Source organism: Salvelinus sp. IW2-2015, linkage group LG1 (genome assembly GCF_002910315.2).
Source record: "Salvelinus sp. IW2-2015 linkage group LG1, ASM291031v2, whole genome shotgun sequence".
Lineage (NCBI taxonomy): Eukaryota > Metazoa > Chordata > Actinopteri > Salmoniformes > Salmonidae > Salvelinus > Salvelinus sp. IW2-2015.
Window position 1 is genome coordinate 31090651 of NC_036838.1, and position 15089 is coordinate 31105739.

Consider the following 15089-nt stretch of genomic DNA (forward strand, 5'->3'; position numbering starts at 1 on the left):
TTTGGCCCAAACATAACACATTGTATTCAGGACAAAAACGTAATTGCTTTGCCACATTTTTGCAGTATTACTTTAGTGACTTGTTGCCAAAAGGATGCATGTTTTGGAATATTTGTATTCTGTACAGGCTTCCTTATTTTCACTCTGTCAATTAGGTTTGTATTGTGGAGTAACTACAATTTTGTTGAACCATCCTCAGTTTTCTCCTATCACAGCCATTAAACTCTGTTTTAAAGTCACCATTGGCCTAATAGTGAAATCCCTGAGATGTTTCCTTCCTCTCTGGCAAACTGAGTTAGGAAGGATTCCTGTATCTTTGTAGTGACTGGGTGTATTGGTACACCATCCAAAGTGTAATTAATAACTTCATCATTCTCAAAGGGATATTCACTGTCTGCTTTTGTTTTTTTACCCATCTACCAATMTATTCCCTTCTTAGCAAGGCATTGGAAAACCTCCCTGGTCTTTGTGGTTGAAATTCACTGCTTGACATTATATATAATTGTATGTGTGGGGTACATAGATGAGGTAGTCTTTCAAAAAKAATGTTGAACACTAATATCACACAGAGTGAGTCCATGCAACTTATTATGCACATTTTTACTCCTGAACTTACCTAGGCTTGCCATAAACAAAGGGATGAAATACTTGACTCAAGATTTTCATTAGTAATTGATTTGTAAACATTTAGACATTATGGGGTATTGTGTGTAGGCCAGTGACAAAAATCTCAATTTAACAAAATGTGGAAAAAGTTAAGGGGTGTGAATACTTTCTGAAGGCACTGTAGGTGTTATGCATGTATGTGTGACCATGGTTCAGTGTAAATACACTATATATACAGAAACGTATGTGAACACCCCTTCAAATTAGTGGATTTGGCTACTTCAGCCACACCCGTTACTGACAGGTATATAAAATCGAGCACAGCGCCATGCAATCTCCATAGACAAACGCATTACTGAAGCGCTCTGTGACTTTCAACATGGCACCGTCATAGGATGCCACCTTTCGAACAAGTCAGTTCGTCAAATTTCTGCCCTTCTAGAGCTTCCCCGGTCAACTGTAAGTGCTGGATACGTCTAGGAGCAACTAAGGCTCAGCCGCAAAGTGGTAGGCCACACTAGCTCACAGAACAGGACCGTCGAGTGCTGAATCGCGTAAAACATCAGTTCCGAACTCACTAATGCTTTCAATTCAGATATTGGAAGTACCAGCCTCTGAAAAACATCCCAACAGCATGATGCTGCCACCACCACCATGCTTCACCGTAGGAATGGTGCCAGGTTTCCTCCAGAAGTGACGCTTGGCATTCTGGCCAAAGAGTTCAATCTTGGTTTCATCAGACCAGAGAATCTTGTTTCTCATGGTCTGAGAGGCTTTAGGTGCCTTTTGGCAAACTCCAACTCCGTCAGGCCACTCTACCATAAAGACCTGATTGGTGGAGTGCTGCAGAGATGGTTGTCTTCTGGAAGTTTCTCCCATCTCCACAGATGAACTCTAGATCTCTGTCAGAGTGACCATCAGGTTCTTGGTCACCTCCCTGACCAAAGCTGTTCTCCCCCGATTGCTCAGTTTGGCCGGGCGGCCAGCTCTAGGAAGTCTTGCTGGTTCCAAACTTCTTCCATTTAAGAATGATGAAGGCCACTGTGTTCTTGGGGACCTTCAATGCTGCAGAAATGTTTTGGTACTCTTCCCCAGATCTGTGCCTCGACACAATCCTGTCTCGGAGCTATACGGACAATTCCTTCGACCCCTTTTGCTCTGACATGCACTGTCAACTGTGTGACCTTATATAGACAGGTGTGTGCTTTTCCAAATCATGTCCAATCAATTGAATTTACCACAGGTGGACTCCAATCAAGTTGTAGAAACAGCTCAAGGATGATCAATGGAAACAGGATGCACCTGAGCTCAATTTCGAGTCTCGTAGCAAAGGGTCTGAATACTTATGTAAATAAGGTTTCTGCTTTTTATTTTTTATAAATTTGCTAAAATTTCTAAAAACCTGTTTCGCTGTTATTATGGGGTATTGTGTGTAGATTGCTTAGGATTTTTTTAAATCCAGTTTAGAATAATGCTGTAACTCAACAAAATGTTGAAAAAGTCAAGGGGTCTGAATACTTCCCGAAGGCACTGTAGGCCTATGGGCTAGGCTATATGAGGTGTGTGACTTTGATTTGGGAAAAGTCGCCCAAAAAAAGCATGCGCAACAGCTGGGCATGATTCACAAGTGATAATATATCATTCACAAAGTGATAGGCTAATATTGTCACCCATCACAATATTCTTAAATCAAAATTGTCTTTACATATACTAAATAATATGTGTGTGAAATTTGTTTTAAATTTAGAATGGACCATTATCATGAACCTGTTTCGAAACTGGGGCAGTGGAAAAAAAATACGTCATCTGTGCACTTAAATAGCGAATGGAGGACGCTTTTTCCGTGGTTAATTTTCATGCCAGGCAGGTTGGCTATACTCCTGTTGTAAAGAGAAGCAATGTGCTTAATATTAGAAAAGTTGAGAAATAAATATAGTAGGTCTAGTCTATAGAAATCTGATGGGATCCTCTTTTTAGTAGAGGCCATCACTCTGTTTTCTCACGCAATTGCATAGCCTACAGAAATGTTGCACAACATGAGCTCATGGGCTCTCATGAAGTGTTAAATTAGATTTTTGATTACATTTGCATCGATGTCAGCGTGATTAGAGGGACTATAGAGAGCTGAGTACCAGGCAGTTAGCATGTTTGATAGGCTACTAATAACCATCAGCAGCATCAGAGCTTGGAGAAGCCTAATTACCATGACTAAACGGTCAAGTGGAATTTGACTGCAGTCATGACTCTTGACGGCCGGAGTGGCGGTAATATGGTCACCGTAAGAGCCCTAGTGTCCATATACTTTTGGCCATGTAGTGTATATTGCAAGGGTACCCTTTCGGTGTATTGCTGAGCAGGTACTGTACTGACCTGCCGTCTATCCTCCGGTGCCTTGAGGAAGAGGGCGTTAATGAGTGCGATGGCATATGTCTGGATCTCCTGATTGGATCTAAAAAGGCACATCAGACACAGCAACACCAGTTAGAAGCATCTGGTTCTAGGAATTCTCACATGGTTACAAAAACTAAAGTAGCAACTGGTTAAATGTATTAATACAGTACTCAGATAGTATTAGTCTGGGGTTCTACACTTCTAAGCTTAGTCATAATCACAAGGTTGCGTAGCAAGGCAAGGCTCGTCATCTACGTTTGATTCCACCGACATTAGTAAGTTACGCCACTACATTTCTACACACTAACTTAGACTACATCCCCCACATAGCTGTATGTGGGAGGCCCCAGTGCGTGTGTGTGTGCTCACACTTGCAGGTGTCCGATGAGCTGTCCAACAGTGATATCCTGCGCCACCCGGTGGTAGAGGCTGTGGCTGTTGAGGACCATGCTCTCCAGGATGGCCAGAGAGCGCTGCAGGATTGACACGTCCACCATCGGCTGGTTCACGTAGCCCGCAATCTGACCAGACAGGAGAGGAGGGAAATACTCCATTAAAATGGACACATAAATCTAGGGTCTTCTTGATTACAACTTGGTTTATGGAGGTAGATTTGAAAACTCGAGACTAGGACTTGAAAAGTAGGTCTATCAAATGACATAGTTGCCAAAAAATATAAAAAAAKATCCAAACTTGTGCATTAATGTACAGCCTATAGAAAACTAGGTATCTAAATTCTACAGTGCTTGTTGCTGTGCAGCACTTCAGAGGACTTCATCAGGGTGAAAACTTCACAGACAATTCAGCTGAAAGAGCTCCAAATAACATGGGGGGTTGCTAGGTAACCGCAACCCACTCAGTTCTGGCAACCAGTGAGGGGTTGTAGGTCAAGTAATAAAAGAAAAGATTTTAAAAAACATGGGGGAGGATTCGAGATAGGCCTCAAACTACTGAACCCACCCAAACTCATTTACCAGTGTTTAAACTGAGAAAGATAGTTCACATACTGTATAGGGCCAAGTTCCATCAAAATAAGTCAGAAATACATTGCGTCTTACTTCCATTGTGGATGGTGTAGGAATCTGACAGTGGCTTCCTTATATGACAAGTGTTACGTTGAGTGTGTCTGCGTACGAACTGGCACCATATTCCCTATGAAGTGCACTACTTTTAACCAGAGCTCTATGCACCCTGGTCAAAAGTTGTGCACTGTATAGGGAATAGCATTTCCTATAGATGCAGCCTGAACTGTTTAGTTGAGGCAGGTATGGAATCTGACCTGTTTGATGAAAGACAGAGAGATGAGGTCCCAGGACACTATTCCATGGTCCATCAGCTCCAGGAAGGCAGTGAGAGTGAAGGCCAGCATCTCCCCAAAGCTGATGAGGAGAGAGGAGACAGAGTCAGAGGACAACATTCACCAACTGAAGGGGAAAAGAAACAAGACAACTGCAGCCACAAACAGCAAGGTATCAGTATAGGGCAATCAGTGTTAGCCTACAGCAACCATATCCAGAAAGGCTTCTAGTAGCCAGTAGAAGTAGCCCAAGGGCTGAGCTACCTTTAAACACGTACACATTGATGTCTATGGCTGTGGTGTGGTATGTACCCAACAGTAGACCCATGGTTTGTCTGTCTGTACGAGACCTATGACTTTATAATGAGACTTGCTCCGGAGTGAAGTTTCCCCGTAGGTAGAGATCTAGGATCAGCTTCCCCTCGCCCAATTCTTACCTTAATCATTAGTGGGGAAAATGCATAACTGACCCAAGATCAGTGTCTTGTGGCAGTTCACCATACACTGTATGAGACTCACTGGGTGCCGCTCTCCACCAGGCGCGCCAGGGTCCCGATGCCCTCCATGTTGATGAACTCGGTGGCAAAGGTGGGGTCAGCTGACAGCTTGGCCAGCTCCTTCAGGGCCTCCAGGCGGGCGTCTATGCCATGAGACTGGATCCTGTCCAGGAGCTGCCGTGCTGCACGGGCCTATTGTGGGTGGGAGTGGGGGGGGTCAGGCAAGGCAATGGTGGCCATTATTGACTTTTCTTTAAACCTGGTTCACCTCAACGACTACATTAGCTTGATACATGTAGGCAGCGACCGAAACGTATAACTCAGCAATAGGGTTAGTCGAAAGCAGCTGCCATGTTTTTGATCTGTTTATTAGGGAGAAGCTATACGGATACGTCGGGTGTCCAACTTGATGACATGTCACTCAGCTGAGAGCAGAGTGGAAACTAATGGATTCAGTTCAGTCAGTTCAGTCGTTCTGATAAGCCCTTTCCAGCTAGCTAGTTTATGCTGGCTATCTGGCAACAATAACAGCACTAGTTAAAACTTGTAAAAGAAAGTTATGTTTATTTTTGATGGGCGAGGGAGAAATAACTTAGTATTGATCACCATCTGGAATCTGGATGTCACCGTGACATGCCAATTAGCTAACGCAAGCCTGTGTGAATGACCAATGCAATGCTTCCCACTGGGCAACAGTTGCGTCACCGGTATAGAACACTATGGACACACCAGCTTCCGCCGTCTCCCGTTGTGCTATTTACAAACAGACTGGCTCAACTGTTCTGAGAAACTAYGGTAAGATTCATAATGTAAAATAATGTGACAGGTGAAATGAAGAACACAACCTGCTTTATCTCCTAAAGTATTGCACAAGTTGACTGCAGGTATTAAGTTAAAAAGTAGCTACAAATATTTAAATGTATTCAAAAATGTCTAAATAATTTTTTCCCCAAATAACCCGGTATACAATATACCACCCAAGCCTACCAGAAGATACCGACACTACCCTTACGCTTGTTTAAACTGAGCTGCACTGGGGTCGGAACGCATTCATGGTTACATGAAGACACCGTGGAGCCAACGCGCAATATGAGTCTGAAAAACGTACCTTAATGCTGGGATGGGATATACCACGGTACTCCAAAATTTTACAATTATCTACACTGCTCCATTGCTAAGATTGAAATACTGCAAGTTTTTCCCGAAAACTGCCCTTTGCATCCTCATGCTAGCTACCAGTAGCCACAGCAGCCATAATGGAATGATACGTCACAAACAACAAAGGAGCTGCTTGGCTGACACTGCCATTCCAAAATTGGCAGCGGTGGCTACTGCTAGTTAGCATGAGGACGAAAAGGGAAGTTTTCCGGGAAAAGCAGCAGTATTTCAATCTTCTCTATRCGGCAGTGTGGAGTACAGTGGCAAATACATTTTATATTTGACATCCCATCCCTGAATTGAGGTACATTTTCCGACCCATATCTCACGCCGGCTCCACGGTGTCTTAATGTAAGCATGATTGCATTCCGACCCCAGTGCAGCTCAGTGTACACAAGCGTAAAGGTAGGGTCGGTACCTTCTGGCTGTTCTGCAGTAACTCATTTTTAGGGAAGTAGCTATAGTGTAGCTAATATCAGGCAAGGGTGACAGGCAGCTAAAGCACATTTGTTGATTTTGTAGTCCGATAAAAACGGAATCATTCTGAACACTCCCAAGTCCCAACTTCGCCAAACAAGTTTCACATTCTCACTGAAGTTTCTAGCCACAAGCATAAACTAGCTAGCTGAGGAGGGCTCATCAGGACGACTGACTGAACCGAATCCATTAGTCCACACTCAACTCTCACTGCGCGACATAGGTTATCAATTTTGGGCACCAGGCGTGTCTGTATAGCCTCTCCCTGTTTATCATTGGTGAAACTATGAGCATTTCAGTCACTATATAGAGTTAATAAAATATACCTAAGAAATACTGGTCATTTACTTCAAAAAAATGAAAATAACTGCATGTACAAAAAGAGAAAGTGTCTCACAGGAGATATGGCTAATCGAAGGATGGTTCCATTCTTGATTTCACTACGGCTCTGGAAAGAAAGATGGTGAACATTGCTACTACCACAGCATGATGCTGTAGCAACAACAACAAAAACTTCATATTGGTGATATGACATACACTATATATACACAAAAGTATGTGGGCACCTCTTAAAATAAGTGGATTCGGCTATTTCAGCCACACCCGTGCTGACAGGTGTATAAAAATCGAGCACACAGCCATGCAATCTCCATAGACAAAGATTGTCTGTAGAATGGCCTTACTGAAGAGCTCAGTGACTTTCAACGTGGCACTGTCATAGGATGCCACCTTTCCAACAAGTCAGTTCATAAAATTTCTGCCCTGGTCAACTGTTATAGTGAAGTGGAAACGTCTAGGAGCAACAACAGCACAATCGCGAAGTGGTAGGCCACACAAGCTTACAGAAATGGACCGCTGAGTGCTGAAACGCATAAAATCTTTTGTCCTCGGTTGCAACACACATTACCAATTTCCAAAATGCCTCTGGAAGCAAAGTCAGGACAATAACTGTTTATCGGGAACTTCATGAAATGGGTTTCCATGGCCGAGCACCCACACACAGGCCTAAGATCACCAAGCGTCAGCTGGAGTGGTGTAAAGCTCGCCACCATTGGACTCTAGGGCAGTGGAAACGCATTCTCTGGAATGATGAATCACGCTTCATCATCTGGCAGTCCGACAGACGAATCTGGGTTTGGCGGATGCCAGAATGCTACCTGCCCCAATGCATAGTGCCAACTGTATAGTTTGGTGGAGGATTATGTTTTGGGCTAGCCACCTTAGTTCCAGTAAAGGAAAATCTTAGCGCTACAGGTTACAATGACATTCTAGACAATTCTGTGCAAACAGTTTGGGGAAGGCCATATTTTCGCATGACAGTGGCCCCCGTGCACAAAGCGAGGTCCATACAGAAATGGTTTGTCGAGATCAGTGTGGAAGAACTTGACTGGCCTGAACAGAGCCCTRACCTCAACCCCATCAAACACCTTTGGGATGAATTTGAACGCCGACCGCGAGCCAGCACTAATCACTAATGTTCGTGGCTGAATGGAAGCAAGTCCCTGCAGCAATGTTCCAATATCTGGTGGAAAGCCTTTCCAGAAGATTGGAGGCTGCTATAGCAGCAAAGGAGGGGACCAACTCCATATTAATGCCCATGATTTTGTAATGGGACGTTCGACGAACATGTGTCCACATACTTTTGGTCATGTGGTGTACTAACAGTAACATATTAACTAAGGAACCACGTAGTGTATTGTAGTAATTAATTCTGCCAAGGTGTTGAGGCTCACCTGTTCAGTGATGTAGAGCTGAGGACCGTCAGCGTAACGCAGGGCAAACTGCTCAGAGCCAGACAGAGACCAGCTGTGGACACACACACGCACAAAATCTATTGAAAAGTAGGTGACCGAATTCACCAATTTTCCACTTAATACCAGAACGCACTGACCTCCCTAAACATAAGGCATGAGACAGAAGCTAAACCCACACATTTCTCAATAAGACCTATTACTATAATGACGTGCGTTTGTTTTTCCACCCTACAGAAAATACATACCATGTGCATAAGGTTAATAAAAGTCATTATCGGAGCCTCGAGCATTTCTATTTGCAAGAGGAGCAGATGGAGAAGATTGTACAGGGTGATATTCAGTGGGCGTTAAGTGTTAGGGGAAAAAATACATTCAGATGCGAGAGGGAGAGCAAGAGAGTAGGAGGAAGCACTGGAGAGAGATGGAGAGAGAGGGATAAGGAGAAGTAGCTAGTTAGGAAAAGTCTCAGTATTCATAGACAGACAGGGTGGACCAGGAGACAAAAGAGAGGAAATGGAAAGGCAATGAGAGGAGGCACTCGGGGGGGGGGGGGGTCAGAATGGTTATATAAGTACATTAAAAGTTCAAGTCTGGACCCCATTAGACCTCCTTTAGTGTATTGGCTAGAGGTGTGTGTTTATTGGCAGTGGTATGTGAGTAAGCGCAACAAAACTAGGCAAGTAGGTTAAGAACAAATTCTTATTTACAATGACGGACTACCCCGGCCAAACCCATAGTGCGCCGCCCTATGGTACTCCCAATCATGGCCAGATGTGATTAAGCCTGGGTTCGAACCAGGGACTGCAGTGCCCTAGACTGCAGCGCCACTCGGGAGCCAAGCAAAAGGTGGAGTACCGCAGCATTTATGTGTATCTGGAGATAACACTGAAATGCCTCGTATGTTATTGTAGAAATATCTGAAGAATGATATCCAACATCTTTGAATGCAATAGCATTCTAAACTTGTGCGGATAATATAGCATAGTGAATCAATGGGTATGATGGAGCAAGAATGTAGAAAGCATTCAAATGACATTTTTTGTATTGTGAGCAGAACGTTCTGCAGTATGCCAACAGGCACAAACTGTTCCATTTCTACACAGGGTAATATATTATAATATAGAATATAGATAGACCCTTAAAAAAGTCATTTTATAATAAGAATTCTGTCATTGTAATGAAACTCATGTGTGATCCAGTCCATGTGTAATGGCTCTTACTAATGTTCCTTTGTGTGTTCTCATTATGGACCTGCTATACATTTGGCCCCAACTAAGTCTGTCTAGCTAGCACTAATCTTACATAAGTGAACGCAGTGTGTGTGTGTCTGTGTGTGCGTTCACGTGTGTGCTCATATCACACACATATATAAATCAGTCGGAAACATTGTGCGGCCATCATCTCCAGCGTGAGCAAAAACAGCTGGGTGTGGACCTGGTGCTTACCCATCACACACCTCCCGTATGATAGAGGACAGAGGCTTCTTCTGCAAACACACAACAGACAAAACCAGTCAAACTCTGCAAAGCCACTGGAATCACAGGAAAGTTGCCGATTGGTCATAAAAGACACTATAKCAGAGCTTTACAAAGTCAATCCTGTGGACCCCAAGGGGTGCACGTTTTGGTKGTCTTAGCACTACACAGCTGATTCAAATAATGAACTCAAGCTTTGATTATTTGAATCAGCTGTGTAGTGCGAGGGCAGAAACCAAAACGTGCACCCCTTGTTGGTCCCCAGGACCGAGTTTGGGAAACGCTGCCCTAAAGTAACTTCAACAATGGCTCTCATTCCTTGCCTAGCTTGGTATTCAGTGGAAAACAAACGTTGATGGATTTGGTTTCATGTCATTGCCGGCGACATACATTACAGTTCATGCTGTGTGTGGCTCAGTTGGTAGAGCATGGCGCTTGAAACGCCAGGGTTGTGGGTTCATTCCCCACGGGGGGACCAGGATGATATGTATGAACTTTCCAATTTGTAAGTCGCTCTGGATAAGAGCGTCTGCTAAATGACGTAAAATGTAAAATGTAAAAAATATGCTGAGAGTCGAGAGATGTGCTAGACTTACCAACAAAGGTAAGTTCATGCTCAGTAGTTCATGCTGGTCTGAGCAGAAACATACTGTAGCTGTCTTTTCCCTACAATTATTTAACATGGAGTCTCTGGAGTTTAAAGTCGCTGGCACAGGGAAAATAGACTTCTATAAAACGTTTGGTTGAGTAGACAGAGTGGAGGATTGATGCTGTTAAGGACAAGACCAACACAATAAGCAGCCGAGCACAGTGGTTGGCCGTCCTATCGCCTCTGACCACAGAACATCAGCTCTCATTTTTCAGTTAATTTCCCAACGATTCTACACATTGAATCGACACCGTTCGCCGATACCAAGCAGGTATTCTACTGCGCATGACCGACGTTCATGTTGGTATGTCTTGTCCTTTAGGGGGGGGGTTTTAGACGGGCACTGACCTGGTCAATCTCGATGAGCTGGGCGTTGGCGCCGGGCCACTCGATGGCCACCTTGACGATGTCAGAGTGGGGTGGCATGGCTGCTGTCCTCTCACACGCCACTGGAGGACAGACATCACAGAGAAGAAGAGAGCACTTTATTACTGTTACACTGTTAGATACAGGGATCCCATGTCTGCCACCATGTTACATTATTACATATGTCACCATGATCACGTTATGTTGGTATGAAGGTTTGACAGCAATTTTTACATTTCATAGTTAAATCACTCTAAAAGACAATTGTGGCTTAAAAACACCATGACGCCTGTCGAAAAGTCTTATTCTAGAAAAGCCTGTTCCTTATCATTGGCACAAGGTCACACAAGTACACTTCTCTTAAATGTACATTTTAGCAACAACATCTATTCAATGTAGTCTCATTACAGTCCAGTTTGTCATAGCCCATCTTTGGTAAAGCTTTCCCCACATGACAAAATGTTGTTTTTAAGAGRACATGTTAGGGTAAAAAGATGGGCCCAGGACAGCTTTTACAGCTGCAGGGGCTTAAGGTATCAGCTATCAATGCCATTAAATCCTCAGATGTATTACCCGTGGTAGGTAGCGCCACACTTTGTTTAGCTATTACCTACACCCACTTCAAAAGAGCCATTTTAACAGCCTGATGGACAAGCCCAACGATGGGGAGAAAAAGTCTTCTAAATATCAGTGCCCAGGGGTTTTCAACATCAAAGCCCTGCACCACCGAGTAGAAAACAGTCTGATATTATGCATCTTGTAGCCTGAACTAGAGGCTCTGTTGCTGCCAGAAATAGACACGCACTAAAACCAACCAGATTTGACAAWGAAAAACATCCCATGTCTTGTTAAAACACACGTCGTTTTGTCTGTCTTTCGATGCAGTTTCCTCTAGGATTTTTTTCAGCAGCGGTGGCAAAGACAGCAGGGGAGGGGGGTGAGGTTTGTGCTCTTTCCTGCGGGGGTCAGGGCACATGTATCCTGGGAGATTTGTTTTTGTAGAACGACTGAGAAGGTCACWTCTGGTGACTTTTGAAAAATAYATTCTACTCCAAAATGCATGAAAATGTAACTATGTTGACACCATCTGAAATATAACGGATGCACACCACTACACTATAGGGAGATGAGGAAAAAGCAATGGCTGTGTGCTTGTGGCTCTCATTCACCACCCTGGTCGCTCTGTTTGCTACAAATATACATCGTGACTTGTCACTGATCTTAAAAGGATAGTACAAGATTTGGGCAATTAAGCATTTTTTCTACTTACAGAGTCACTAACTCATGGATACCATTTTTGTCTGCGTGCAACTTGAATGAAGTTGAAGGTAGTTTCGCGAGCCATTGCTAACTAGTGTTAGCGCAATGACTGGAAGTTTATGGGAAAAGCTAGCATGCTAGCTGTTCCTGTAGACCAGCGGTAGGCAACTGATTCAGCCACGGGACGATTTTTGATGGAGCGGAAGGTCGGGGGTCAGGAACAGTTATAATAATTTGTACACTCAAATTGACCACCACCAAACTCAAAAAAAGATTGTATTTKAAAGTAATAATTTTACACCTTGATTGCATTGAGACACAATCACATGGCTCTTTTATTCGTGGGAATACTAGGTGAACAGATTAACTAAATCAAACAAATTTTTTGCTGAATTCCTGGTGATTTTAATATTTTTACAAAACAATACCCCCCCCTCGCCTGTTGCTGACCACATCCAGCATGCTAGCTGTTCACATAGACGTCCAGTTATTGCGCTAATGCTAGTTAGCAACTTCCTGCAAACTGATGCAAAGACATAACAATGGTATCCATGAGTCAAAAAAAGAGCTTGAATTGCCAAAACATCGCACTATTCCTTTAAAAGCTGCAGCTAAATGAATATAGGGGAAACACTGGTCTATGTTAACTCCACTATAGGGTGGTATTCTYTGGTGTTGCTGCCAGAAAAATCTAAACATTCTCATTCATCGACATTGTATTCAGACGCCTACGGACTGAGAATCTTTCTGCGCATTTCTTTACAGAAAATGTGAATGCAGTCACACACACACACAATCTGGGGTAGTGAGAAACAGCAAGTTTCATACATCCACATCTCTGGCGGGCTCAGTCCTCCCACTCAGGAGCCCTAGAACCTGTACGTGGGCTGGGGTTGGTTTAGCACAGCTTCCCAATCTACTGCAGATAACAACAGCACCATGGAGCTCAGGTATACCCCTGCTAGCCTCCCTATTCTAAATCCACAGGGATTCTTTGCTCTGCACTCGGCTGGCGTCGTGTGACAGATGAGTGCGCGTCAAAGCAGTAGAAATCAGTGACAACAGAGGGCATTTTACTGGGGAACCACACAACACATAATCAAGCAGTGCTTGTCACTGCACTGGGCAGATGCCGAATAGCTGTAACCAACATTTTTTGTTGAGTGTTGGGCGGTAGGGGGAGAAGAGAAGGGTAAGGGGCTTTCCTTCTCCTGTCTCCGGGGGCTGTTATATAGCTCAGTTCATGCTTTTGTTCACATTTTGCCATGAAAAACATTGCAGTTATAAAGTTACTTTCCTGCAATTGTACACATTTTGCTATCATATGCTATCTGGGCCCCCCAAAACTTCAGAATTGTTTTCTTTGCGTGCCTGTTCAGTAATCCGGCCCGGACTCTGGCTGGGGATCAGATGGTGTGTGGACAGGGTTTAAAAGTGTCTGTTTGCTTGCCTTGGTTCTCTGAGAACACATGAGTTTCAATACGGATATTTTCACAGCAAACAATTTCAGGGACCATGAACTAATAAATTCAAGCATTTCAGTTGATTATCGATTGATTCTACTGAAAATATCCTGTACTGCAAAGACAAAGTTAAATTCATCATCTGCAGTAGTAGCCTAATGATCAACTCTTAAATGGTCTGTGAAAACACTCGTTTACTTTCTTGAGGAAAATGTAATTCCAATCGTAACACCTCTAATAACAAGCTGGATCCAATTCAATACTGCCTTTGGATAAAGTATTTTCTCTGCTCTCAAATCAGGCAATAATATCCATACATGAGGAGACTTGCCTGGTAGGCGGGATAGGAGAATTTAGCTAAATGAGAACACCAAGTCAAACAACAATCAGTGATGAGACTTGGCTTGGAATGATGAATGGGGCATTGTGCAACAGGCTGCCTAAACAGGCTGTGAAAAAGCTGCAGAAAAATACTGAGTAGAATTTAGTCCAAGACTGGCAAGTGCAGGACAGCTCATCAGAGCACATTCAGATACTCTGACTTCACTATAACCCACCACATCCACAAATGAAAGAACAGCAAGAAAAACAGACCTGTAAAGTTAACCACACTGTTATACACAAAAGCATATGCTGATGAACCATGTTTCACTGCTGCATACAATTACACAAACGGTTTATAAGAACACATCAAAAGCGTTGGGGATTCTTTGTGAGGGTTTCATTCTAAAAGTAATTTCAATTTTTTTTTCATTTCACAGACATGTTTTTCTTGACACAGTGCCACACCGTCAGTGCATTTGTGGCCAAACATCAACAACAACATGAAAATAGACACCGGAAGACAAGGCACATGTAATGGCTAACTTAACCTTGCCAGACAGGAACTCCTGCCATGACACATCATCTGGGCCACAATGCTGCCATTGTCTGGGGGTATAAATAAGAGAAGTCCATTCCCAGTCCCAAATGGGAATAACTAGGGCCTCTTGGAGCTCTGGTCAAAAGTAGTGCACTACATAGGAAACAGGGTGCCATTTCGGACACAATCGTCCATTCCTAGTCCAAAGGTCACTGACTAGAGGTCTTCACAGATCCACCTGTCCCCGAATACCCAACGCAGGACCGGATCCAGAATTCTAAATAATGTCATGGGTCTGGGTCGGATCTGATTGTCACGGGTCTCGGGTATGTGTAATTTTAACTGACTTGTCCAGAAGGGCCGTACAGGTTCGAACGAGACCGCTGCAGTAGAAAGAGAAATTGTATTATTTATGCCGCTGCTCTTGCTTTTTCATGAGTGTGGAGCGTGGCGCGTTTAGCTTGTTGTTGGCCAATTATAATTCAAAGCGGCAATAGGCTACAGTCAGAGCCTCCATGTGTGGCAAAAGTTAGGAGATATCTAATCAATGGAAGATGGAWTTACAATGAAGGAATTAAAAGTTAAAGGAGAAGGAGAAGGAGAGGCTACAGGCTACTTAATATTTTGAATGGAGTTGTTGTTGTGTAACTGTAGGATGAGAAAGCACATGCACTGCAGCCTCAACTAGCCTAACTAGCAAACGATACCTAGCTTAACTAGCGTTTCCCGGTTTGACGCAGTCAAGACAGGTACTGAGCAATAATATTGGATGATAAATAACTGAGTTACAGCAGCTATTAGTCTACTATAGCGCGAGTCCGCTTGATTGGTTGC

At 43.5% G+C, this 15089-nt stretch overlaps 1 protein-coding gene across 7 annotated transcripts in view; it reads right to left on the bottom strand.

Moving 5' to 3' along the window:
• The window catches only part of LOC111964912 (engulfment and cell motility protein 2), a 29691-nt gene that overhangs the window by 9133 nt on the left and 5469 nt on the right, over positions 1-15089 (bottom strand). For 4 of the 7 annotated variants that reach the window (XM_023988818.1, XM_023988787.1, XM_023988802.1 and 1 more), the window contains exons 3-10: positions 10653-10753; positions 9626-9666; positions 8160-8232; positions 6824-6874; positions 4814-4983; positions 4277-4376; positions 3367-3518; positions 2977-3055 (exon numbers count right to left, since the gene is read on the bottom strand). In XM_023988818.1, coding sequence (XP_023844586.1) covers positions 2977-3055; positions 3367-3518; positions 4277-4376; positions 4814-4983; positions 6824-6874; positions 8160-8232; positions 9626-9666; positions 10653-10730 — 744 coding nt within the window. In that variant the 5' untranslated portion in view covers positions 10731-10753. The remainder of the gene's footprint in view (positions 1-2976; positions 3056-3366; positions 3519-4276; positions 4377-4813; positions 4984-6823; positions 6875-8159; positions 8233-9625; positions 9667-10652; positions 10754-15089) is intronic. The other 3 variants (XM_023988827.1, XM_023988810.1, XM_023988836.1) reach the window with 2 other exon arrangements.